Raw genomic sequence first — 27,170 nt, forward strand, 5'->3', positions numbered from 1 at the left:
AGGCCAGCGTACCCCCCTACAGGTCGGTCTGCGCGCGCACGCCCCGCACCGGCCGCATCGGGGTCCGAGTTAACCGTCGGGTCTTTCGCTCCGCAGAGAGTACCACCACGAGCTGCTGAAGACACAGGGGGTGCGGCGCTGCATGGCTTTCATCCACAAGATTAGCTACCATATGTTGCAGAAGGTGTACCTCACGCTGCTCGAGCCCGAGGTACGCGACTCGCCTCGCCTCGCCTCCAGTCATCCTGGCCAGTGATTCAGGAATCTAGAGGGGAAAATATACGAACGTGATTTTTATTTAGGAATCGGGCGCGGATGAGAAGACGTACGAGCTGCGTCGCTACGGCTGCTGGTCGCCGGAGAGCGTGGCCATGCGGCTGCCGTGGTACCGCAGCCACTTCATCCTGCTCAACTGCATCTGCATGGAGGCCGTGCACGACATCCTCACGCTGCGCCTCGACACGCGCCCCGCCAACCCCTCCTGCCTCACCGTGAAGCAGGTGAGCCGAGCGACGGCGACACAATACTTTCATTACATACGATCGACGTTGACGTCCGCCGTGTTCTTCCTCGTGCAGCTGATCCACGAGCTGAAGGAGGAGCTGGACATCGCCACGGAGATCCGCAGCGCGTTCGTGCGGCACGCGGCGGCGGCGCTGCGCGGCGTGCGGGCCCGCGACCTCGTGCAAGACCAGCTGCGCACGCTGCTGGTCACCTACGACTCCAGCCTCGACACCGCCATGCAGGTGCCGCCCCCCTCCCCGCCGCCACCACGGTTGCGCGTAACTGGGAACGTTCAACTAGAGTTAATTCGGAAATATGTCAACAATAAATCTAGTTCTACGTTAACTTACTGCAGCATGATGTGTTGTCCCGCAGCAATACCTGTCGTACCTGGGCACGATCGCGGACACGGAGGCCATGCCGCGCGCCCAGCTCGCCGCAGAGTGGGCCTTCGCCGCCCGCCTCGCCGCCCGCGCGCCCCGCGCCGCCGCCCCCGCACCCCCCGCCTTCGTGTACGTTGCGCTCCTCCCCGCCCTCATAATGTTGTGATGGCGGTACGTAAGATATATAAACATCAGGGTCTGCCTGTGCGCAGGGAGATCGCGTGCCGGCAGCTGCACCGGCTGGTGCGCCGCTTCGACGACAAGTTCGCGGACCTGGCGCACGTGAACACCGCCGCGGAGCCCGAGGGGCCCAGGTGCTCCGCTCTTTATATAAATATTTTCCATTTAAATTGAAATATATCTTGTCGTTTCGTAAAATTGGTAACAAAGCGAGCGGTGCGTGCGCAGGTACACGGTGTTCGCGCTGTGCCGCGCCGCGCAGCAGGTGTACGCGGGCGAGCGCGAGGCCGTGCTGCAAGCTGCGCAGGCGGCCCGCGCGCTCGCCGCCCGCCTGCCGCGCCGCCACCGCGCCCTGCGCGCACCGCTATACGTCAGTCTTTCAAACGAATAACAACATTGGAATTATTATACCATTTGCATGTGGTCACTAGTGTACGAAAATATGCTTTTTCCGGCCGCAGGAGAGCCTGATGCGTCTGCGAGACTGCCTGGTGCGGCACACGGAGAACATCCTGGAGCACAGCGGCAGCGCGGTGGTGGAGGCCGAACCCGCGGACGGCACCGCGGCGCGCGTGCGCGAGCTGCTGCTGCAGGGCTACAAACTCGGCTTCGAGGTGACAACCGCGTACATCACGCCCACCCCACCGCACGGTCCACGACCACCACACAGACCACGCACACCACACGCACTAGTCACATCGACTACAACAAGATATGCAGAGTTCGCATCTCTGCCAGACTCGTAGACCAGACCTCAGTGTGCGAGTCCGCTAAATTGTAGCCGTAGCTGCTTCAGCGGCGATTCGGTGCGGGCCCGGGCTAAGGGCGGTGTGTGTCCGCAGCTGCACCGCGAGCTGTGCCGGCTGGCGGCGCCGCCCCCCACCCCGAGCGGGCCGGGTGGACGCTCGCGCCCCGCCTCGCTGCAGCCTGCACGCGCGCCCCCCGCGCACCCGCCGCGCCCTCGCCCCGGCACCGTCATTATAAACGAGTGCTACTCTCCCTTGGTATGCGGGATGCGCGACTGCAGCACGCCTGTGTTCGCGTGTCCGGACATTTAAGCTCCGTGGTGTTGCCTCGTTGTGCTTAAATAGATTGTGTTTCGATTTTTATACGTCCGCTAACAATTTGTTTCTTATAAAAGTAATCGTACGGGGACGGGGACGGGGATGGGGTGTCGGGCACACGAGGAGGCGGCAGTATGATGCGTAGTGTATCGCCGGCGAGTGTTGTGTGTATGTGTAGCTTGTAGTGTGCGGCGGCGCGCAGTGCAGCCGCCATCTTCCTTGTTAATGTGTTTGAGTTGTGCATAAGTCAGGTTTTTGTCCGGTGATTGTTAAATAATTCGATATCTGTAAAAACGCCATCAATAGCGCCCCGATCGCATGACAGATTGTGGATTCCCTGGGAACAAACGTGTAAGCATAAATATTAAGTATAATGTGCGACTCGGGGCGCGGGGCCGGTGATCGCTTCAATGTCAGTGTGGCCTTTCCATGTGGGACACTTTGCGTTCAGCTCGTATTGTTGTTCAGCTATGTGTTTGATATTCGACAGGTACACAAGGAGTTGCACCGGCTGGCCAACGAGTCTGGCGGTGCGGGCGCGGCGGTGGGCGCGGTGGGCGCGGTGGGCGCGGCGGGCGCGGCGGGCGCGGCGGGCGCGGTGGGCGGTGGGCGTGGGCGTGCCGCGCGCTTTGCCCGCGCCGAGAGCGTCACGGAGGAGGGCGCGTTCGACTGCCGACCGTTCGAAAGCGCGTCAGAGTCCGCCGCCGCTGCAGCCGATCGAGTAAATTGCCTACGACTGAAATCTACTTAATTTCTAACAAAAACAAGCCGCTGTTTTTGCATAGATTTGTCAAGTTTTATCGTTAATTACAATATTTATGTAAAGCAAGAAGTTTAAAACGACAAACAATTCTACAAGGTCGTTGCGCGCGATGCAGAAATACTAGAATCGATAGTATGCTTTATTTCATAATTAAAAAATTTGCTGTGTTTCGTATCCAAATGAATACTGGCGAGGTGGATACGTCGTGATCGGTCAATGAACGGTTCACAACTGCGACGAGTTTCATGATTAAACTGATTTGCATACTGAAACTGTTACAGGAAGGGGACGATTTAGAATATTTGCTATCGGGAGGGCGGCAGGTGGAGGCGGAGGAGGAGGAGGCGGAGGAGGGGGAGGCGGAGGGTGCGGGCGAGGAGGCGTGGGCGGCGCAGGTGGCCCGCGCCGTCATCCAGTTCGCGCGCTGCTGGATGCGCTTCGTGGTGGAGCGGTGCGAGCGCGGCCGCGGTCTGCGCCCCAGGTCGGGCGTCTCTCGCCTCCGCTGGCTCTGCGCATTCGAAGGTGTCGTCACGTAATATTAAACTGATGGTCGGACGTGACGTTACAGGTGGGCGAGTCAGGGCCTGGAGTTCCTGATGCTGGCCTGCGACCCGTGGAACACCCGGCACCTGAGCGACGACGAGTTCGAGGTACGCGCTCCCTCGCTTTCCGCCGCTCGCGATCTCCTCCTAGTGAATGATCCGAAACGTGATGGAATAATTAATGTGTGGTGCACAGGAGTTGAAGCAGCTGATGGACGGGTGCATCTCGCACGTGATCGGCTCGCGACCGCCCGCGCAGGCCGAGCCCCCGCGCCGCCCCCGCCGCCGCCTGCAGGTGAGACCGGCCCCCGCCGCTTGCCCCGCTCCGCCCCACTCCGCCCCACTCCGCCCCACTCCGCCCCACTCCGCCCCGCCCCGTGCCTCACGTTCTATTTTTACGTCATTTTTTCAGAGTCCACTTCCAGCCGGGAGCGGCGAGGCCAGCCCCGCCAGCCCCTCCGGCCATGAGGGTTCCGCGCCGGCCAGCCCCCTGGTGGACTCGGAGCCGCCCTCGTTCGTAAACATCGAGCACGCCGGTGAGGGGTCCGCCGCAGTAGAGTGCGGGGCGGTGGCGGTGGCGCGGCGCGTGCGCGAGGCGGTGTGGCGGCTGGACGCGGCGCGGGATGCGGCGCTGCGCGAGCGGCGGCTGGTGGGGCGCGCGCTGCCGGCGCTCGTGCCCACCTACGAGCCCAAGCTGCGCCAGCTCACCTTCAAGTGGCAGCGCGGCCTCAAGATAGGCGCCGGCACCTTCGGGAAGGTCTGTTATCGTTTCGCTTTGATTTTTTTTTTATTCGGAGTTCCGTGGAATATCGAATATTGTAAGGTGACATATTGAGTCGGCCGCGCCCAGGTGTACACGGTGGTGAACACGGAGAGCGGGCAGCTGCTGGCCATGAAGGAGCTGAGCGTGGGCGCGGGCGACCGGCGCGCGCTGCAGCGGGCCGCCAACGAGCTGCGCGTGCTCGAGGGCGTGCTGCACCCCCACCTCGTGCGCTACTACGGCTGCGAGCTGCACCGCGTGAGTACCCCGCACCCCGCACCCCACACCCCACACCCCACACCCCACACCCCGCGTAACGGCAACCACACTCTGCCGGCAGGAGGAGATGCTGCTGTTCATGGAGCTGTGTGTGGAGGGCTCGCTGGAGGCGCTGGTGGGGGCGTCCGGCGCGCTTGCCGAGCCCACCGTGCGCCGTTACACCAAGCAGCTGGTGAGCGCCGTGGCGGAGCTGCACTCGCGCGGCATCGCCCACCGGGACATCAAGAGTGAGTGTCCGCCCCACCCGGCACGCCCAGGCACGCCCGGGCACGCCCCGGTGCTCGCACTGGAAGGTGTGGTTTGACGTACACCATGTGTTGTCAGGCGGCAACATCTTCCTGACGAACGAGGGGCACTGCCTGAAGCTGGGCGACTTCGGGTGCGCCGTCAAGATCCGCGCCAACACCACCGCGCCCGGCGAGCTGCAGGGCTTCGTCGGCACTCAGGGTAATGTCTGGTCCACATGTTGCGTGCCGTGTTGCTAACCCGCATGTTGTAACCGCGTGTCGTGTGCTCGTGCGCAGCGTACATGGCGCCCGAGGTGTTCATGAAGTCCTCGGGTCACGGGCGCGCCGCCGACGTGTGGTCGCTGGGCTGCGTCGTCACCGAGATGGCCTCGGGCAAGGTATGGCGCACTCCTGCCCTCTCCTGCCCTCTCCTGCCCGCTCTCTGACGCATGAGTCCCGCCTCGCAGATGTATCAGATGGTTTGCGTTTGCGCAGCGGCCGTTCCCGGAGTACGACAGCAACTACCAGATAATGTTCGTGGTGGGCATGGGGGGAGGGCCCGCGCTGCCGGACGCGCTGTCTCCGGAGGGGCGCGACTTCTGCGCGCGCTGCCTCACGCACGACCCCGACCTGCGCCCGCGCGCCGCAGACCTCGCGCTGCACCACTTCCTGCTGGTGCGTACTCCTTCCCCATCCCCACCACTCAACACTACCATTTATCATTGCCCGGTTATAGTTAGTTTATTCTGCGACGAAAAGAAACATTTTGCCTTCATTTAATGTTTATCTTAGTGACAGATGACAGGTGACAGATGACAGATGACAGGTGACAGATGACAGGTGACAGTCGCGTGCATTGCACACTTTCATCAATACAAACTTCAGTTCGTGCTACAGTACTGAAGGGACCGAAATTTATACGTCCATGTGCGATTCCGTTCTCGATTTACGAATTTCATTTATCCTAAGTTCTTACGGTGAAGAAAACCATCGTGATGCAACCCGCACTGGACCGGCGTGGTGACTCGTGACTTGGGTAGAGTCTGATCCCCTCAGTGGGGGACATGAGCGAGCCGATGACGGCTGCGAGATGTTTTATCGTTACACTGAGCGTCGCTTGGACTAGATAGATGTTGTGATGTGGCGGGTGATGCCCGGCTTGTAGGTGAAGGCGGACGAGGACTGCAGGTGCGAGCCCGCCTACCTCATGGCGTGACCGCGCCCAGGCCCTCCGCCCTGCGCCCTGGCTCTCCGCCCTACGCCCTGCGCCCTGCGCCCTGCGCCCTGGCCCTGGCCCTGCGCTCTGCGCCCTGGCCCTGGCCCTGCGCTCTGCGCCCTGGCCCTGCGCCCTGCGACACCACTTCCACATAAATACACGTAGCTAGGTATATATACTACTCAAAACAAAATAAGGGCCACTAAGATTTTATGCTGTACCATGAAAACAATAAAGATATTATATTGTGTTGGTTATATAATATAGGCTAACTATTTAGGTTAGGTACACGTTGTCAGCAGTAGGTGGTGTTGTAACTAACGGACAGTTACTGTATGATTACGACGAGCACTTAGTTGAACGTACCGATCCTCATGCGCCGTTGTTACACGAACTCTGCCTGAACCAGGTCTTCTGGCAACACTGACTGCCGGTCTCTTGGAAGCGCTTCCATACATTTTGGACAGCTCTTCGAGAAAAAAACAACTGCAAGCCCACGTAACGCCCAGAAAACGTCCTCCTTGAATCATAGTTATGACTCTGGTTGGTGTAATTGTATCCATGTACCTTCGTACTGGTGTTATGATTAAGGCGAGATGATAAATGAATCAATTTAAATTTGAAAGTAAAACTTTTTTCCTAAAATAATCAAAATAAGAAGACAATTGAAGAAAAACATATCGAAACATCCTATTATTTTTTTTTAAATGATAGCCAATACTTTTCAACTTAGGAACACGAACACCAACATGAAAGAGGTCAAACACCAAGGAGTTTGTAATATCAACGTGATGCTACTAATCAGTTACTTTCAGTTTACTAAAGTGTACTTAATGCAAATAAACTAGTGGCCATTTTGTTTTGAGTAGTATATATATGTATATAGTATTAGATCCGTGCAACTTACCTACTCTTTATCTATATATTAATACGTCAAGCGAAAACTTTGTATACCTTTTTAAAGAAATTAACGAAATAATGAACATGCAATTTAACAGGGTTATAGTTAATGTGAAGGAACGCAGAAAGATATTTTTATTTAAAAAAATATATTTGATTGTGAATTATAATCGAATTATAATTATATTTCGGGCAACTGCAGACCTCTAGTGAAATTTAAATAACCTCACTAAAGTGATGTGAAGGGGGGAGGCGAGGGGTGGGGGGGGGAACTTGGCCTTAGATAATAAGAGTGACAATTTAATTTGTATTTTATAAATGTTTTACAAAGTCAAAGTCGTGTAGGTAATAATTAAAGTATGTTGTTTAAAATGTCTGCCGAGCTGTAGGGTGTTGGCTGTAGGGTGTTGGCGAGGGCGCTGACTCTCACAAGTGGCACATTGATGATGCGTAACGCTACATGCGTACAAATGCGCATGTTTTAGCAAGTATTTGAGTAATGATGATGTGAATGTATTCTATTAAATACTAATGTAGCAATTTATTATATTGTTATAAATATGTGACGATGTGTCGGCACAAAGCAACTTTATTTAAAAAAAATCATATAAGTTATGTGAGTGGAGAGTCTGGAGCTATTGTGTCACAGGATGGTATAAGACGATACCGAGTGAATATCTTGTGTTAAATGAAACAAATCAAACTATTGATCTATTTCATATATTGTATGAAGTACGAGTATTTACAAATTAAATAATCTTTTATGGTGGAAATATGAATACAACTTTATTGAGGATTCAAAGAAATTAATGTTCGAAACATGTAACTCTTGGAATGCATGTAGTGCGCGTGTGTGTGTGTGTGCGTGTGTGTGCGTGCAGAAAGTGAAGACATACATGTTTTATATTGTAACATGTTACAACACAAACATTCCCTACATTGTTGTGATATAACATGAGAAATTATTACGTAAGTGTATATTGCGGCCTGGAGGGCTCGAGTGCTGGAGTGCTGGAGTGCTGGAGTGCTGGACTTTTGCCACAAGGATTTGTACAGACAGTTAATTTTAGTCCATTGATATAATCAATAAAGTGAACCTGGTTCCGTAACATTTTACCAGCTCCAAGCGTCGGCGGCAGCTGCAGATCACCGCACTCGCACTCGCACTCTCACTCTCACTCGATATATTGTAGCAGCTGAATCGTATTTTGTATCCGCAGTGAAATAAATGTCTTATATATTTATATCTTGTTGTTTCTTTTTAACATTAGTCCTTGGTAAATTATTTCAAAGAGAGACCAAAATCTGCTCCTCTTATATCACTGCTGCCGCCCGGACACATCCGCAACTCCATCATCCTGCCATCGGCAGGGAAGTGAACCGAGTACAAAGGTGAGTTGTAGAGAAGAGGGATTGGGAAGCCGGCACTTCTTCCCGCAAGAGAAACTTACAAAAATATAGTAGACTTCAAGTTGAGGCGACTCTCGAAGGTGAAATCTAGTACAAAATACAGGTTTTACTTTTTATTTATTTATTGAGACTAACATCGAGTTAACACAGATACCATTGATATGTATAGTAGCGACGGCTGCGGGTGGGGGCAGCACAAGTTGGCGACGACCACAGCAACAGCTGACGCCGGCAGAGGACGAATACGAAGTAGACAACATTTATTTACTTAAAATAGACTATGTGCATTACAATTATTAAACATAAAAATATACAGAATTGAGTAGATGTAAAAAGTCAATACATTTTGATGTTAACATTTAGAATGGTGTGATGCAACCTGTAGCTGTAGACCAGCTCTGTACAAGAAGGCGCTGGTATCTCTGCCATATGTTTTTATAAATTGTGTAACATTTGTTTCTAAAAATAGTTTTAAATGAATATAATTAAATACATTGTAAGTAACAGAAGGAATAATTTAATCTAGTTTCATATATATCTTAAAAATTCGAAGGAAATACTTTTGCAATTGCGCTAATTTTCATTATATCTATATTTTAAATATTTTGCTCGTAATATTCATAGCAATAAATTGAATAGAATAGTATAACATGTATATATATATTTGTTTAACAAACGCCAATAAAATAATTGACTTTAAAATAAATCAACATTATATTTTTCAAACATTTAACTCTGTAGGATTCAATTTTATTTAAACTAGAGTGAGTGTAAAAGACAAATCTTAACATTAATATAAACTGATATACAACAATATAGATAAGCTTGCTCTAAGAGACAGGAGTATCAGTCGGCTTACTAGTCCCAGGCAGAGCAGGGGAACGCTACACACACTTATCACCTATGTCTCCTACATATGTTATAATTAACTTTGATATGTTATCGATATTCTTGGCCATGGCCATGTGATGTGACACATGACAGATGACAGCTCGACACTTTGATATGTTCAAGTTTCCTTACATCTACTTTATGCTACTGCTGTTACAGATATAAAGAAAGCTACGACAAAAATAATATAATTTAAGCGATGTTTGCAGAATAATAAAAGTTAAATATTATCGAGTCGATGTCACTGACTACAAAGACAATATGAACAATACTTTATATACTGCATTCGCAAGTTATAATTGCAACGACTCAAACAACGCAACTAGGAATTTCAAATATATCTTTCATACATCGTAAGTTAAACTAATGTATTCTAAACAATATTTTAAAACTTTATAAATATTTAAGTCGTTTCTTGGTAATCGCGTGATTGTATAAAACCATTCGATTTAAAATCGCTGTTGATAGAATTCAAAAGAAATACAACAAATGTATACAAAGAAATTGCTAACAAGTTTCCGTCGGACAAAAGCTCTTCGCAAACATATTCTTAATTAAAATATTTAAGTACAATTATATTGACTTACACAAAGACAAATTGTGCATTACATTATGCGGATAGGTTTAACTAATATATATATATATATATATAATATAATAGTTCATCTAATGATAATAGTGCCGAGTTAATTGGCATCACAAGTTTTTATAAAAGTCCTATAGGATTGAATAACTTATTCAATACTACAATTATAACAATAGTATAAATAAACAATATCCGGTGAGGATAAATTGAGACGAAACGACAATTTGCAACTACAACAACGGCCAACGATGGCCAGCATTCGTCTAACTTTTTGGCCAAGTTATTAACTTAATATACTTAGTTTTCATTACACTAAAAGTTAGTCGCTGAGTGACTATAGTACTCGTATCGAAGTACTGACCATAGAACTATAATAACTCTATGATTGTAAACACTACTCTAACACCCAGAATTGACTAACAATACGACATTCAACAACTACGTGTATGTATAATAACAATTTACTTAATTCTACTGATATGTGTATAGACGGTATCTATTAAGAGTATAAAGCCTTTTGTATAAAGATACTATCGGGCACGAAGCGCCACTGCGCCGCCGCCGCTGAGGTCCGCTCCGCCGCACAGCTCTTAAGAGACTTTATCTGCTAACACGCCATAGCGAAATATATTAAAAGTCTTAAAATTGTTGATATGTATACATTTCGAGTTTTTAAATTATTTTTTAAATATGTAAATGCAATAGAAGGGAGACTACAACGGTATAAGAGGCAGCGTGGCCTAGTGGCGGGGGCTCGTATCGAGGAACATGCGACGTATGTCGTCAAGCGCCTCCTGCAGCGCGCGCCGGAAGCCGGCCGTGCTGGTGTCGCGCGAAGAGCGAAACGACGCGATACAGAAGATGACGCTGTCCTTCTTTGGATTGTAACTGCAACCGTAGCCGTCGGGCACCACCGCGCCGTACCCCATGCATGTGCCCTCAGTTGTTGTCGCCACCTGCACAATGAAACCCCCGTCAGAGCATAGTATCAAAATCAAAATGCTCAAAATGTAGCTCCGACAAGCAGTTGTGGAAACATTTAAAGGCCAATGATGATGCGTACGGATCGTAGGTATTGGAGAGGGGGCGGTACCTGACTGGTGCTGAGCTTGAACTCCATCATCTGCTTGTAGGTGGGATCGGTGAAGAGCGGCGGTAGGGCGCCGGCACCGGCTTCACGCGCCGCCTCGCGCAGTCCGAGCAGGTGGTTGTCAATACCGCGGCCGAGGATATTGTCCTCCATTACGGCCGTCTGCTTCCGTGCCGCTTCCTCGAATAGCTGGAGCTTCTTCTGCTCCTGTTGCCGGAATCGGGTTATATTTACACATGTGTATTTATTATACCTTATAAAACTTAAAGAAGAGGTTTCGTGATGCTCACTCCGTGCAGGTCGAAGGAGACCTTGCGGGCGGGGTCGGGCTCGGGCGCGGGGTGATCGCGAGCCGGCGGCTGACACATGGCCTGCGCCCAGGCGCGCGCGGCTGCGTGGGCCGACCTGATGTTGTCGACGCGGCCGCCGCGGAAGCGCCGCAGCGACGCCGACTCGTACGTCGACACTAACCTCCCGTGCAGCCTGGGCACACACACACTATGTATACACAACTACATATTTGCAACATTCACAGTCATGTTATAACGTATATACGTTAAGTTATAAAGTTATAAACTAAATGCATATATATCACCTTTGTTAACCTTCACCTAATCATTGTATATAAGTTAATAATAAAAACAAGAGATTTACTTGAAATATGTGTACTGGAGCGCTAGCTGTATGTAGACGTCGGGGCTGGTGCGGCAGGACTTCATGAACTCGCGCCCGTAGCCCTCGTACGTGTACACCACGAAGTCCAGGTCCTCGATTTGCCTGCGGACATTGTCAGAGCGGTTTCATAAGATCTAACCACGACAAGCGACAGTGCAGCTTGAATGTGCGGTGTGTGCGCGACTCACCGGTCGAGATCCTCGGCGGCGTGGTCGATGAGCCGGCAGAGGTCGGGCGTGAGCTGCCAGCGCATGGGCGCGGGCAGCGGATCAGCGAGCGGTGCAGCAGGTGGCGTGGGGCGCGGGGCGACGGCGGCGCGGGCCAACGCGCGCTCCGCCAGACGCACTACGGCCACGCCCTCGGCCGCACTGTGCTCGTAGCACATGCCCACCATGCCGTCCGATGCTATGATCAGCTGCCCACCACGTTATTCAAAGCATGTTAAATTGTTGTAATCATTTGGTACTTTCTTTCAAATTTTCGGAACGTTCGAGCTCGTGTTCTAAAATATTTTACGTGGTTTAAAATAATGAATTCTAAGGTTTTAATAGCGTTCATATTTTTACATAAGTATTTGTTTTCAATGAGCTTTTTTGGTGCAGCTATCTTGAACGTATTTTCTGTAGATGTACCTGCACGGTCTTGTCGAACCAGCGGTTGGCGGAGTGGTACTGCGAGCCTGCGCCGTGCATGGCGCGCAGCATGGCGGCGGTGTCGGGGTCTGCGCCCGCACGATCGCCGCCCGCCTCATCCACGCACAGCACGCACAGCGCGCGCGATATCTGCTCCAGATTAGCCCGGTTCTGCGGCTCTGCGGCGAGATAACGCATTCATGCCGTTTCACGCAAAACATTTTGACCGCATTCTTGGCAACCGACGCGACAGGCTTTATCAGCTGAATTAAAAAAGAAGGGGGTTATAGTAAATGAGTTCTGCTGTTGTTATAGGTACCTTTATCAAGCTGCAAGCGGGCAGCGGCCCAGATGTCGCGGGGCAGCGCGGTGAGCAGGCCGAGGCGAGGCGCGGCGGGCGCGCCCCCCGCCTCCACCATGGCGTGCAGAAGCTGTGCTCGGATTTCGCCCGGCGCCCGACGGCCACGCGCGCCGCACCGCACGCGCACCGGGTAGAACTAATGTGTTATTTATATAATTTATACCTGCCTCAATTTTATTTATGCTGATATTTTCTTCCATTTTTATTTTCGAAATAAACGTTACTATTTTTAATAAGTTTAAGTTGTTGTTCGTTCGAAAAGACCAAGCGGTCACCTCTACTCGCATTCCAATTTTAAAAGCGTAAGGGTAAATGAAAGCAAAAAAACATGGAATTACTTTCACTTCACGTCTGTCTTTTCAAATATTGTGGTTGCGAGCTCTACCACTGCTAAACTGTACTCATTTTATATTATTGAGGCGTACATAATTTCTACAAGCGACTATGATGAGTTCCTCCTCGTCGTAGGCGTGCGGCGGCGAAGGCGGCGGCAGGTGCAGGCGGTCGCGTCCCGCCTCGGGCAGTCGGCACACGCCCAGCAGCCGGTAGAACTGCTGCATGCAAAGCGGCTGGCCCTTCTCACGGCTCGTGGCGCGCTCCAGCGGCAGCTCGCCCCTGCACACACACACACACACACAGCTCGCATAATTTCGACCACATCGCGGGCTGTCTCTGTTTCGAACGCAAATGTCAATATGATAAATTATTATTCGACGTCGATATTGAATATTAGGATTTCGTAGTGGAGCTAAAGGCGAGGAAGCAGCGAGGTAGTGGGAGTGTATAGGGCACCTGTCAAGCATCTCCTTGTAGTCGAGCAGGTCATCCACCAGCAGCGCGCCCAGCTCGGCAACCTCCTCCAGTTTAGTGAAGCGCCGCCGCGGAAAGATCATGCCGGGGCTAGAGTTGATGGGCAGCGGCAGCCGCACCTTCAGGTACATGTCATCCAGCCACCAGTCTGTCACCTGCTCGCACCACTTTTATTGAGTGATATTTTTGTTATTCGTATCCTCACTCCGGTAGATTTATTACTTACTTGCTTGTGTAGTCTAATCTTATAATGAAGAATGATTGGATTATATATTGGTTTCCATTGAATAGGTTGGGATGCTGCGCTACACCCGGGTGGTATAGACTATATTAATTACTAGATTTTTTAAACTCCTTGCAAACGGAGTCGCGGGCAAAATAAATCGCGTATCCCGTTGTAACATTTTCAGTTTACTTCAACATTTTAGAGTCATCAGGGCCATCGAGCCATGAAGGAGCGTTACATATTACATATGCTCAACTCTGCTGTGAATTCATGGCTAAGATTGTGGGTCGATTTAACGGGAAATGTTTCGCATCATTAAAAAAAATTTAAAGGGCTTAAGGTTTTGGCTGAATGTTTTTTCTTTATTTTATTAAAAAAAACGTGCTCGCCGAATGTATCCAGCTGCAATATGTTATAAACACTGTATGTAGAAATAAGAAGAAGATTTTGGTTTGAAAATATATTAAAATGTTAACTTAAACACACAATATTTTAAAAGTATCTATTGTAAGGCACAGTAGGACTGAGAAAGAAAATGGTCCTCCTCGATCTTTTGCTGGAACTTTCCGTTGTCGTCGAAGTGTTCTTGAAGTTTTTTGGATCGAGCGTTTTCCGGTAAACCTCCCGATTCTTGGCAATCTTGTTGTTATTAGCGCCGGAGAGATATTTTAAATAATATTTTTTAATTTTCGCCGGAGCGTGCAAATCATCGTAGTTGTATAGACCATCGAAGAGGCCGCGCTCGGTGGCCGGCGCCGCGGCCTCCGGTTTTTCCAGTACGTTTGATTTCAACTCGTCCAGCAATAGATTTTGAAAGGAAACAATTTTGTCTTGCCACAGAGTTAACTTTGATTTTTCATCATCTTTCAATTGTTTCTCATATTGTGTGGCATCTCTCCTGGCATTGGGCGGGGCGGCGACCTTTTGCTCCTGCCGCACGTTGACAACGCCGTAATTCCTGAACACGGGCCTTAGCACGACGTGCGTGGCGCGCGGCGTCGCCGGGTATTGCAAAACGAAAGGGACGCGTCGGGCTTTCGACAAATCTTTAAAAACATCCTTCGAGTAAAAACGTCTTTGCGAAAAGAAATCTTTTGTATTTATAGTAAAGAATGTTCTTTGCTTTCGCGTAAAATTGATTAAATGATTTGCTACTTGCTGCGCGGATGTTCGCGACTCGTTTTGTCTCTCAACGCCTGCAGTGGATGCCGTTTTCAGTTTTTCCGTGATTGTTTTATATCTGCGGTTATATTTTAGTATAAACTGATCGTCGTCATCGTCTTTTCTTCCTAGTTTAAAAATATTTTTGAAATCGGTTGTTTGGTGATTAAACTTTTTAAACAAACTTATCTCTGTATTGGACAGCGCTTTCCTATTGTTAGAATTGATGTTGAAAAGGAGCTGCATGTTGGAGTCCAAGGAGACGTCGGAGACGTGTGACGCCGGCTGGTACGAGTTGTACTTAATAATTTTGTTTCCTTTGGTCGTATCGGTCACATGTTTCATTATTGTTCTTGTTGTTGCTCCGCGATTGTTGTTTGAGTTCACATTTGTTTTTTCTTTTGTTTCCATAACTTGATTCGGTTTTTTATTATATGGATGAAATATATTCGGATGGTTGTTGAGCGCAGCGGATGAATGAGGGTTTGCTTCGTCTTTATTTGCAACCATTTTAAATGGATTCGATAATTTTGTTAAATTATTTTTTTGTATTGATAAATTAATATGAGGGTTCAATTGCAAGTCATCGGGAATCATTTCCATGTTATTTATTTTATTCTGTTTCGTGTTTCCAGAACCTTCACTTTGTTTGTTTTGTTTCAAGTCATTTGAATACTCTCTCATTTTATTTTCTGAATAAACTTTATTTTCATTTTGTTGATTTTCACCGCGCAAATAATATGCATTATAAGGGACGGTTCCGTACGTATTTCCAAATGTTGTTGTATCTGTTTTCAAATTATGTAAAACTCCGTATTGGCGAGTAAAGCTCGAGTAGTTAATTTCAGTAATTGGATTTGTAAATAATTTTGTCGAATCATCAGTATCCGGAGCTAAGGATAAGTCATTGTCTGTACTTGTCACCTCGTTTGTTTTAGTACTGTTCGAGTTTGCATCGTGCGAGTGTGAGGCGGAGGTAGCGATGGTTTCTGCGCTCTGCGGCATTTCACTATCGTTGCGTTTCTTAGTTTTGTTAATAGACTGAGCAATTGCTTGCATTGTTTTATTGTCCACTTCAAGGTAATTATCGATGCGTGTATCTGTATTAGTACTCGAAGTGTTTATATCATGACCGAGTCCACTATTTATCGCTTCCAAAGGTGTTTCACTAAAGTCGTTTATGCGCAAATACTGATTTGGTTCTTTTACGATTTTATCAGCATTTTCTATCAATATGTTATAAACTGTCATGGGGTCCATATTTATTATTGATTTATTTGTTTTTTTCAGATTCATGTTCATTGTAGGGTTTGATGAATTTGTGAGAATTATCAAAGGAAAGCGCATATTTCCTGTGCCTTTTATTTTACTTGGATTGCCACAGCTTTCAGGATTTGTTAAAAGAATAACGTTGCTAGCAATTATCAGAGGCCCCTTGCACATGGTATTCGTTTTGTTTAAATCATTTTTACCATTGTTTGTAAATATTATTCCGTCTTCTATTGAATTGTTGTTTGTACTATTCTTAAGCATATTTGATAATGTTTGAGCTATATTTTGTAGGGATTCGTTATAATTCTTGGCGGTGGTAGTTTCACTATCTGTCTCACTAGAATCTCCTAGTGGAGGAGGAGCAACTGAACTTAATATCAAACTCAGGCTTTCTGTGTACTGTCTGTATGTATTGTTATCATAAGAATCTAAAGATCGTGTGTTTTGCAATAAAGGCGAGCTCACACGAAACACGGAATCTATATTATGTGCACTCCTATTGCTAAAATGTGTAAGATTGTCATTGTGGTTATTTATGTTATTGGGTGACATTTTCATATTAGGTGTAGTGTTTAATGAATTTGATCTAAAATTGTCCGTGAAATGTGTGTTGTTATTTAGAGAAGTTGTTCTGGATGTTGCCGCTTCAGGTTCCTCGGTACCATTTAATTCGTTTGCCACTTCATAGAATTCTTCATTTTGGTACGGTGTTGTGTCATGTATATCTTTAACAAATTTCTCATTAGTTCTTAATGTTTTCAATTGGTCAGAAAGATATTGTGTCAGTTTTGAAAAAGGAGGGTTTTCCGTGTTTGTCAGATTATTTTTTGTTGATAAAGTATTATTTACATTGTCGGTATTTTTACCTGCAATAGAATTGTTATTTATTTCAATAGAGTTAAGTATTTGTTGACCACTCACGTTAGGCGGATGGCTCGCGGTAAAATCTTTTAAAGTGCCTTCATAGCTCTCGTGTACAGCGTTTTGCTGATTGCCTTTCGATGGATAAGTTTGAACAGTTGCAGTACTATTAACCTGTGATTTGAAATAAACCAACGTTTTAAACTCATCGTCATGAGCTTTGTATACCTTTTCAATTTTGTCGATTCTCGAAACATTGTCCATCCACGAGGTTAACTTGCCGTCCGAGACATTGATAGCCGTAAATTTTGTTTCATTCGTTTGCATTCGTTGAATTTGACCATATAGTTCTGAAATCGTCTTATTAGCGTTCAAATTGATATATGATATGCTATCATTTGAATTATAATTTTCTTTTATCTTGTCATTAAAATACGTCGACTGAATGCTCGTATTTTGAGTTGGCAATTTTGTGTTTTTTAATTTTTCTTTTAACTCTTGAAAGTAGGCTGATTTTGTCGTTAAATCTATCAGAGAGTTGGTGGTTTTATGCAAGGAATGCTGCAATTGTATATTGCTAACATTACTTAATATCGTTTTTGTTAAATCTGGACTGGCAAATGAGGTTTTATTTAAACGTGATATATTTATTACCAATACCTTGGTACCGTTAGTATCAACACTTTTATTATGTTTGCTATACGACGTTAAGTTATCCAATAAAACCTCATTCGAATGGTGTGCAATTGTTTGCATGATTTCGTTTTCCATATCTTTGATCTTGTCAGTGAGTATTGACGATTTAAATACATTCGGTTGATTAGTCAGCTCATTGGCCATACCATTGTACTCGGATATCATAATTTTCTTTGGTGAATCAACTGTAATCGGGTTCTGAATAAACGGTACTGAAATTTTTGTTGTCTTTTTTTCATGAGACGCATACGAAAATGTTTTAATTTCAGTACTATTCAATACTACATTTTCAGTCTTCGATGGACCCAAATCCAATGAGTCATTGGAATATTTCACATGTTTGTATGTGTCAATTGCTAAAGTTTGTCCAGATGTACTCGCGTTCTGTAACATTACTTTGACTATGTTGCCCGTATCTTTAAAATCTGTTGAATATTTTGTTGTGCTAATAGATGACTTAATAGATTTCATCGTTTTTATTTGTGTAGTCGGTGCTACAGAGAATTTCTTTGATGTCACTGATTTGCCGGCATTCTTCTCTTTCTTAGAAACAGTTTGCTTGTAATTTACAAGCGTATTTGTTGTCGCTGTGTCGGATTTTTTTATTTGTGTCGAATGGGTTAGATTTGAATATTGTACGTGATTTCTTAAATTATTTGAGCTTTGTTCATGGCTTGGAATCTGAATGTCTTTTGTTGTGGTTTCATCCTTATTTTGCATTGAAGACCCTTTATTTGAAATTGTCGGGATGAGCGTTATCAAGACTCGGCCTCGGGGGCTCGTGTATGATGTTGAGTCCAACACCCTTTCGCCGGTGAGATGAGGCTCTACACTTAACGTAGTATTATTTTGTATTGGCTGAGTTGTTAAAACAACTTCATTTAATTCTGACAAAAGTGAATTATCCGATTCTAGTAACATCGGATATGGATATGATATATTGTTGAAAACTCCACTTGGGGTATTATTTTCTTCTTTGTATCGGAATAGTTTTGTTTGCATTTTAGATGCAGTTGTATGTATGTGTTTAATATCCTTTTCGTTCTTTGCCTTTGCAGCGATTTCTTGAATTTGATTCTGACGTGCACTTGTTTTTGAAGAGCTATAAAATATAATTTTCTTATTATTTGCACCTGTTTTATTTTTGTTCGAAATTGCAAATGTACTTTTCGTGATTTGCCTTGGATATAAGTCTTTGGATATTTTTTCAGTGTTTACATTATTTGAAGTTCTTCTTTCAATACCTTTTTTGTCATAACTCTCATTTTGATATATCATTTTTAAATCTGCAATAGAATTAGTTGACTGTGTTATTTTAAAAAAGTTATCATAAATACGATTTGCACGTTTAGTGGCTTTAAAATACGTTGGAAAATTTGCAGTCGAACCATTCTTGGTTTTGCTTTTGTTAATAGGAATTTCACCCACTCCATACGTATCCATATTATTTGTTTTGGTCGCTGCATATGTTGTACCATGTTGAAGTTGTTGTCGTGAACTTAGGTCGATGTGACGTCGGGTGTGATCTACAATATCAATAACTCGAGTTAATTTTAATTTAGACACAGTCGGTGTTTGTACTAAAGCAGATATATCAATTGTGTTTTTACTTTGTAGCTTTAAGGTAGTGGTTTTTTTATTTGATTTCATTCTGTTTGTTGATTTTAAAAATGTTGAATCACCGCCGACATGAAGTTCGTCCGATTGTCTGTCAACTGAGCTTATTCGTATCGGTATTCCCTTTGATTTTAGCCGCTGTTGAGGAGTGGATGGCACTTTTATTAAATTATACGGAGGAGTATAGTCATCAGAAACAGCGGGCGTATTTCTTGTTTCCACTTGTTTTATTTCATTGTAATTTTCAAAAGACATTTTGGTGTTAACGTGTTTAGGCGTTATATCTCTTTCTATACCTTTCGTTTTATTTACCATTGCCTCAGTTGTAAACTTGTTCTTTATTTTATCAACTTTCTGTAAAGATGCGGTGTTCATTTGTTGCTCAAACAAAGGCCAATTGGATTTACTTTCGCTATTCACTCTGTCAGTATGAATTAGGTAGTCTTTGTTACCATTTATGTTGAAATACCTGTCTTTAAACATTGATGTTGTAATTCGCGAAATATTACTTGAATTGGATTTTGTTTCTTCCACGTTAAATGGTGTGTATTCATAAAAACTATCTTTGGTAAATGTTTCGTTACTTGTAATATTGTTCATTTTGTTTTGATAATAAACTTGAGAGTTCCAAGTACTTGAACTAACATATTCTTGATGAGTTATTTTCGTCAAATAATTGTTATTAGATTTTGCATCTGACTTACCCTTTTGTGTTGTAGTCGGGAGTTTGTTGTGAATTTGGTTTTGCACGTCTATTGATCTCGGTGTTGGCGAATACATCACTGACTTTGTTTTCTTTCTCTCTGCAGTTTTATAGATTTTAGAATATCGTTCACTTGTAGCCGTCAGTGTCTTTGCTTGATTGTTATTAGATTTTTTGTCACTTTCTTTGTCTAAAGGTTTGCTGTCACTTCTTATGGCGTTTTTAAAAGAACTAGATGTAGAAGTATTAGGCACCGAGTGTAAAAATTTTGGTATTTGTGGAGACACAGCTGATTCCGTAAAATATTCCACTCTGAGCGATGCAGTTACTTTGTCATTATGTAATGTTATATTTGAAGGATCATAGTTAGTACGAAGGATATATAACGTTGAGGTTTTTGTTGGTTCTGTTGTTTTGGAATGTGTAAATTTTTCGCTATAGGGGGTCAGTGGTTTGGTTTGATTCTTCCGAGATTTGCTGTCATTAGCAAGGTGCCTAAATATAGATTTGGTGTAACTTTTCTTGTACTGAGTAAAGTAGCTAGACGTCGAAGCAACGGGCTCCGAAGGAAACAAAGTCGGTGTTTGTGGAGTGGCAGCAGTTTCTGTAACATTTTGAACACTAAGGGAATTGTTATATTTTTCCCTGTTGCTGTGCAATATCCTTGTTTGATTGCTTTGAGAAGTTAAAATGCCATTAATATTTCCATGCGTAGCGTTTGTTATACTTTTAGTGTAGTTTTTAAAAAAGCTTGACGTCGAAGAAATGGTTTCCGAATACAATACTGTTGGTATTGGAGAGGAGATGCTCGTGTTTATGTCCTTGTGAACATTTAGTGTAGGAGTTGTGTATGTTTGTATTGTAGGATTTGCAGTTTGCAGGAAATATACTGTTGCTGTATGTGATTGTTGGTGTACTTTTTTAAAAGAAATAGGACTGGTTGGTAGTTCGGTACTAGTTTGTAAGTGGAAGCGATTGTTAGTTTTAATGTTGTTCAAGAGGGATGTTGTAATACCTTCAATATAACTGGTGTTCCTTTTGTTCATATTTTTCATTGAGCCAACTGTTACTAAAGCATCATTTAACCATGTTATTTTACTTTCTTGAGATTGAATCACTTTGTTTTGTGAAGCATTCGGTATTGGTGACTTCTTTTGGTAAATTTCTTTAATAAGGCTTTTAGGTAATTGCGATTTTTTACTCAACGCTTGGGTTCTATTTCGCAAACCATTCTTGATAGAAGTTGTTGGTTCGGTTGAACTTTTAACCCATTCACTTTTAGTTACATTATTATAAGGAGTAGGTAGAATGACACGTGTTCTAATGGAATTCTTTTTCAAGCTATGAATTTGCTTAATTGGCTTCGGTGTTGATACAGAAGACGGATAAGACGCAGTGACTCGAGAATTTTCTGATGAACTGAATCGATTTGATTCTTGCAACGTGATAAATGTTACATTTGGTGTTGTCCATCGTTTTGTTGTTTTAGTCGCAGTCAGGGAGTTCATCATGAGGGATACATAATTAACTTCATTAAGATCGTTGAGTGGTGAAGTATGTTGTATTGATTTTAAAAATGTTCGATCTGTTAGTTCTGAAGCATAGATTTTTGTAAAAGTTTTATCAAGCTTTTTCGTCGTTCTGAATATTTCACTTCTTGAAGTATTCGTCTTACGACTATATGTTATTATATTTGTCGTTTCTTCGTTATTTCTGTTGTAAACAAGAGACTCTGTTAAATCTGTTTCATTGCGTTGTAATTTGACTTCGTTCTCTGTTCTTTTTCCCGTATATTCTACATAATTAGATGTGTACGCTTGTATGGGTGTAAGTGTCCAAGAATTGTCACTCGATTTCGGTTCAGTAGGCGCTTGCAGGGGAACCGGCGGACATGTAGTATTATTTAGTATTGTATTGTTTGATAAGATATAGTTATATGGAGAGAAATATTTAATGGTAGTATTAGACAACATGTCATAGTTACAGACTTTCAAATAGATTTTTTCTGCTTCTGCTGCATTTGATATTTCATTATTTGTTACATTCATGAAGTCTTCTCTTCTTCTCTCGCTATTTAATTGTGAATCGATTGTTGTTTTGCTTGTTTCATAGAAACTATTATTAATTGCTATACTTTTTTCAATTTTAGGAATTTTATTAAGTTTAGAACTCATAAACTTTTTGTAATGATAAGTAAAATGTTGGTTCGAATAGTTAGTAGATTGGTTTTTATGGTCGACCACTAGATTAGAGTAATAATGATTTTTATTATTTGTAATTTGGACCTTCTCAGTTCTCATCGTCTCGCTCTTCCCTTGTCTACGGATCAGCTTTTTGTTATATATTTGAATCAAGGTTTTAATTTTAGAAACCGTTTCTTTGAGTTTATTAACCTGCTCCGTGTGTTCACCTTTATTTAATTTATTTTCTTCAGGATTCAGATCATTCAGTGAAGTTTTACAATAGCTATTTGTATTGTTTATATAACAACAGATGTCACTGTATTGCTCGTAGGCGTAATTTGTCGATAGACTCGTGTACACTTTTATAGTTCCACCTTTTCTTATGAGTTTAAATGTTTTTATTAGATTATTTTTTTCACTTTCCAATAAAACAGTGAGCACAGATTTCAAATTACAGTAAGATACATTCTTTGCGCTCGATATCTTGGTGTGCTTGGGGTCGTAGGCGGGGTCGATGAAGTCAACGTAGATGTTGCCCTTGTCCTCGAGCGCTGCGTCTACCTCGCTCAGCCTCACGGCACTCGATTCAGTTTTTGCTCTAAAAGGTTTAGATAAATTCAAAGTAATAATAATGATAACAGACCTCATCGCGTTCCTGTCGAATGTCTGCGGCTTCTCATATAAATTATACTTTTTAATTTCATATTTATGACGATCTTTAGATTTTATCAATATGTCATACATTATCTTTTTAAATTTCGATTTTAACTGATTGTCCATAAAATATTCTTCATACTTTCGCACAAAATCGAATCGAGAACATTTTGCGATATATCCTATGAGCCGAGGCAGCGTAACATCGGACTGTTGTAGCGGCAGATCGTGGCAGGTCCTCTCGTATATGCCCTTGTATTGATCGAGGTCCTCCTCGCCTGGCGCCTCGGGCACGGACACGACAACATTGTTATTTACAACATTTAGCTGCTTCGCATGCAGAGAGTCACGTATACAGGCACATAAGTTATTGAGAATTGTAGAAGTGACATTTATTAAATCATCCTCGTCGCTCGCCGCATCGATGGTTTTCAGGAAATGTGTGAGCAGCGCGCTGTCCTGAGCAGCCACGTCGTCAGCGCCCCCGTCGCCACCTCCGCCTCCACCTCCACCGCCGCCCGGCTCATTGCGAACTCCTCCGCAACATATCAGCACCAACGGAAGCAACGCTTTAATTTTGAAGCTCATTATTGAGCAAGAAATTTTTTATTTTCCGCGGCAGCATGTTGACTTTTGGCTTCCGCAGCACGCGATTGCCTCGCGCAAACAACGCGCCGCCAGATGTTATTGTTTGTGGAATTGTACAATAGGAGATGTTTGCAGAGCGCTGATAAGCAGCGCTATATTACCAACCAATTACCTACTTCAATATGTTCGAGAGCAAGTAAGACCTTGCTCTTATTGTAAAATTTTTTAGTTTTGTTATTGAATCTTTATAACAGCTTTAAATGTTACATTTTTTAGTAACGTAAAAATATAACGTTTGCCGCGTTACATATAAAAAGTTGTATCGTAGATAAGCAACGATTTGTAGCTTAAACCAAGCAATATTTTCTTTATGGTACCTTCTTATTCTCAATAACTTTTTCGTGTTTCTGTTTATATTGAACTATAATATTTGTATTAATGAAACTTTTGTTAAATTTAATGTGTGTCAAAAATTCTACAGAAAATAGTGTGTGTTGACACTGACCCAGTTATCCATTTCCTTGTGCCGCTCAAGTAGCACCTCCTGCAGCCTGGGACCTTGGTCCGCCAGGAACTCCTGCACGAGCGCTCGCGTCTGTGCTAGCTGCGGCGGAGGCACGAGCACGGCCGCGTACTCAAGGTACGTGGTCATTGTCGCTTGCAGCTCCGGCACCGGCAGCTTCGGCAACTGCAAATTCTGGTGGAGAAGAACGCGGTGAGAGGGACATCGAGGGCGTAGGGGGCGCGGGCGGCGTTACACCTACCTGGAAGTCCTCTTGGTCGGCGCCGTCCTCGCCATCCGCCCGCACGCCAGCGGCCAGCCAGCGCCGCGGCAGCGAAAGCAGCGACTCTCCCCATGCTGGAACAAATCTTCTTCATGTGTACACCGTGTTGCCACCAACGCAATTTGTTGCAATTCACCTTCATATGTATAAGTTCGAAAGTAAAGGAGTCATTTTTCGAAACTTATTTGGTACATCAGTTGTTCGATACAGATCACAGAATCACAGTTAAACAAACATTAGATGATGTTTTGGAAGATAAAACCGAACTTAATAATCAACTAAATCAAATTTATTGGCATTTACAAAAAAGGTTTAACAAACTATTGTAAGTGAAAAGTTTTTTTATTTAATCCTGTATGTAGAGCGCTGTACAGGTGTAGCAGCAAGTATGGCGCTCCCCCGAGACTCACAGACATGCTCCGACACGCGAGCACTCACAGACACGAGGGTGGCGGCGCGATCCCCGATACATTGTGCTGTATGCTGCACTACATATTTACACCTCACATACAACTCTGTTACTGTACTTACACTGCGACCTACCATGTCCATTACATCTATAGGTACAAATAAATAAAATTATTAAAATACTTTTTACATTGTAAATTTAGTATAAGGTGGCATACGAGCAACGAGCAAGCCACCTGAATTCGCAGAATTGGCGGCCTTTGCCCATAGGTATCAAAAATTGCAAACACGTTGTCTACCTTTAATAGACGGTGGAGGAAACGCACATAAAGATCTACCCTTTGTATGCGTCCCCTCCTCCTCCTCCAGCAAATCCATTTCTCCTTGCCAGAATCTGGATGCAACCATATTATATTATGTTAAAGTGTAAGTTTTCATCGAGATACTTCAATTTATTCGGCATTTTTAATCAACATTAGTTCATTTCATTGACACGAGAATATATGAAAACGAGTTCATACCTCTAAAAGCTTTCGAAATTGAGCTCCGCGTGGACAAAAATAACATAGTCGCGGCCCGCGGCGTCGCACAAATCTAATTACAGTCCGTCCGTCTGCCTAGTACATACGTGTGCTTCAGAGGGGGCTATAATTTGATTTGTAGCTTTGTTGTACACTTGCTTTTATGTCTAGGTAAACTTTCCCGTGGATTAAGTAGAGCCCCAAATATATAGCACGTATTGTGGTGACAAGGCGAGCTCTTTCAATTATTACTTTTGATAGAAATCGCTTTTACGTGTTTTACGGTTCTTGGAAAAGCCTCCAGTAGAGTGCGGGGGTGAGCGGGGGTGTGCGGTGGGGCGCGGTGCGGCCGGGCAGCGCAGGTGCGCACTATCGATCGCGGGCAGGTGCGCCGCCGTTCTCTCTCTCACACACACATACATACATACATACATGTTGTCATATAATTTTAAACATTAATTTCATGTCAGTTGAGTGTATGGTAGTTGAATAGGTTTATCCTTGACATACGTCATCTTCACCTAGGACGTGTTACATTGTCTCGTACAAAATTAATTTACAGATGACATGCCGTAAATGTTCAAGATATTATTATTATTATTCCAGAATTCCAGAACACGTGATAAAATCAATTGTGTGTGTGCGAAGTAAATAATGAACTCTTGCATACTGTAATACCCGAGAAAACACAAATGCTTTACATCTCCGGCACTTAATACAAAGTTTCTGTATATCAAATAGAGGCAAACCTCAGAGCGAGCTGTTAATATAACTTTGTAACTTATGGTATACCCCCGCGCACACCGCTCCCCGCTCCCCGCGTCCCGCACCCCGAGCGCCCCGAGCGCCCCGAGCGCGGGCCCGGGCGGAAGCGTAACGAGCACGCAGCCACCACAGGCCGGATTACTTCCCCTAACGTTAACAAACACGTTAACATGTTAAAAGAAGTTTATACATCAAAGGGTTGTCGGAGTTTGGCAAATTTACTTATAGTTGGTACACTAGTGAGAGATTTTTATCTTACAGTTTAATTACAAATTCTTAGAGAATTTTATAATATCAGCTAATTATTTATGAAGAAATTTGCTGAGCTAATGTAATTGTTTCTTTGAAGTTAAAATAAGCGGTCTGAAGTGGAGCACGGCGAGTGCGGGGAGTGGAAATGGACGCGGAAGGGAGGGGGAACTTAATTAATTTTGCTAATATAACACACGGAATTAAATCGTAAACCATTTTATTAGCTTTTCTAAACATAACAAGCGCAAGTCTCCAGTAAAAGATTGTTTTATAATGTAATTAGTGTACTTCGAATATGTATAATAATTCCTAGAAGTATTATTCAAAAGTATGTTTTCAATATGAAGGAGTATATTTATCGTTTATGTTTGTATTTGTATTTATCATCTGTAAGTTGAACAAAACGGAAAATAAATTAAATTTATTATAAAAAGCTAATGTGAAGTGTTTAATTTTACAATATCGCACGAGGCAAGCGATCGATCTCGAATGTCACGGCAGTACTACACGGGTAAGTTAGTAGTGTCGTAGACGAGCTACAAAAGCGTGTAGCTCAGCTACGCCTTTTCGTTTCATACGTTAGCTTTGTTCGGTCTTTCGTGGCACAAGGGTGAAGCACTGAAATGGTCTCTAATGAATTAAATATTAATAATGGTTATTGAAAAATTTGTTGTTACTTACAAGGGCACTTCTGTTGGTGACCGTTTGATGGATTCCTTCTTTATCGATCATAGCTGAAGCTCGAGGTGGTATGCTGAAGGTCGTCCGTTGCCATGGCGACGCGCCTTCGCAAACACTCTCACCTCACCCGAAAACTTAGCCAAGTTCGAAAAGCGCCTTGAATGGTTTAAGGCGAAATAAGTACATCACTTGATTTATTTATTTTTGAATATAATCTTGATCGCTCTTGCGAATACTATTAGACATATAATAACTTTATTTTGTGTCTTTATAAATAGTTATATTTATCTTTTATCAATTTAAATTTAATATATTCTATGACATAAAGACATCGTTAAGTACAAATTTTTAATATTGATTGATGTAGGGCGGAGAGTTTCCCAGGTCCTTGGTTCGTTTTCGTCCGTATCGTTAGTGCTTCAAGTGAACCGGCTCACGGCGGGCGGACAAATTTAGCATCTCGAATGAAGAGCGGCACCGCTTGTTAAATTCTCACGGCCCCCCGGCCTCGTTTCCCCGCCACC

General features: G+C 44.1%; 2 protein-coding genes across 2 annotated transcripts in view; one reads left to right on the forward strand and one right to left on the reverse strand.

Moving 5' to 3' along the window:
- Positions 1 to 6,599, forward strand: part of Mekk1 (mitogen-activated protein kinase kinase kinase 4) — a 12,567-nt gene extending 5,968 nt beyond the window's left edge. The window contains exons 12-31 of the mRNA XM_013311035.1: positions 3 to 22; positions 97 to 211; positions 303 to 500; positions 579 to 746; positions 880 to 1,049; positions 1,100 to 1,201; positions 1,296 to 1,437; positions 1,529 to 1,692; positions 1,849 to 2,071; positions 2,622 to 2,852; positions 3,176 to 3,375; positions 3,463 to 3,544; positions 3,633 to 3,731; positions 3,849 to 4,193; positions 4,287 to 4,454; positions 4,537 to 4,702; positions 4,800 to 4,922; positions 5,000 to 5,100; positions 5,198 to 5,377; positions 5,868 to 6,599. Of these exons, the coding sequence (XP_013166489.1) occupies positions 3 to 22; positions 97 to 211; positions 303 to 500; positions 579 to 746; positions 880 to 1,049; positions 1,100 to 1,201; positions 1,296 to 1,437; positions 1,529 to 1,692; positions 1,849 to 2,071; positions 2,622 to 2,852; positions 3,176 to 3,375; positions 3,463 to 3,544; positions 3,633 to 3,731; positions 3,849 to 4,193; positions 4,287 to 4,454; positions 4,537 to 4,702; positions 4,800 to 4,922; positions 5,000 to 5,100; positions 5,198 to 5,377; positions 5,868 to 5,918 (3,048 nt within the window). The 3' untranslated portion in view covers positions 5,919 to 6,599. The remainder of the gene's footprint in view (positions 1 to 2; positions 23 to 96; positions 212 to 302; positions 501 to 578; positions 747 to 879; positions 1,050 to 1,099; positions 1,202 to 1,295; positions 1,438 to 1,528; positions 1,693 to 1,848; positions 2,072 to 2,621; positions 2,853 to 3,175; positions 3,376 to 3,462; positions 3,545 to 3,632; positions 3,732 to 3,848; positions 4,194 to 4,286; positions 4,455 to 4,536; positions 4,703 to 4,799; positions 4,923 to 4,999; positions 5,101 to 5,197; positions 5,378 to 5,867) is intronic.
- A 3,195-nt stretch (positions 6,600 to 9,794) lies between these two features.
- Positions 9,795 to 27,170, reverse strand: part of ChAT (Choline acetyltransferase) — a gene marked incomplete at its 5' end in the record, with an annotated part of 37,251 nt that continues 19,875 nt past the window's right edge. The window contains 11 exons of the mRNA XM_013311045.1: positions 9,795 to 10,661; positions 10,799 to 11,002; positions 11,086 to 11,278; positions 11,450 to 11,572; positions 11,659 to 11,885; positions 12,103 to 12,281; positions 12,422 to 12,599; positions 12,889 to 13,078; positions 13,256 to 13,428; positions 23,740 to 23,931; positions 23,999 to 24,093. Coding sequence (XP_013166499.1) covers positions 10,446 to 10,661; positions 10,799 to 11,002; positions 11,086 to 11,278; positions 11,450 to 11,572; positions 11,659 to 11,885; positions 12,103 to 12,281; positions 12,422 to 12,599; positions 12,889 to 13,078; positions 13,256 to 13,428; positions 23,740 to 23,931; positions 23,999 to 24,093 — 1,970 coding nt within the window. The remainder of the gene's footprint in view (positions 10,662 to 10,798; positions 11,003 to 11,085; positions 11,279 to 11,449; positions 11,573 to 11,658; positions 11,886 to 12,102; positions 12,282 to 12,421; positions 12,600 to 12,888; positions 13,079 to 13,255; positions 13,429 to 23,739; positions 23,932 to 23,998; positions 24,094 to 27,170) is intronic.

This window comes from Papilio xuthus, unplaced genomic scaffold, assembly GCF_000836235.2.
Source record: "Papilio xuthus unplaced genomic scaffold, Pxut_1.1 DF829567.1, whole genome shotgun sequence".
Lineage (NCBI taxonomy): Eukaryota > Metazoa > Arthropoda > Insecta > Lepidoptera > Papilionidae > Papilio > Papilio xuthus.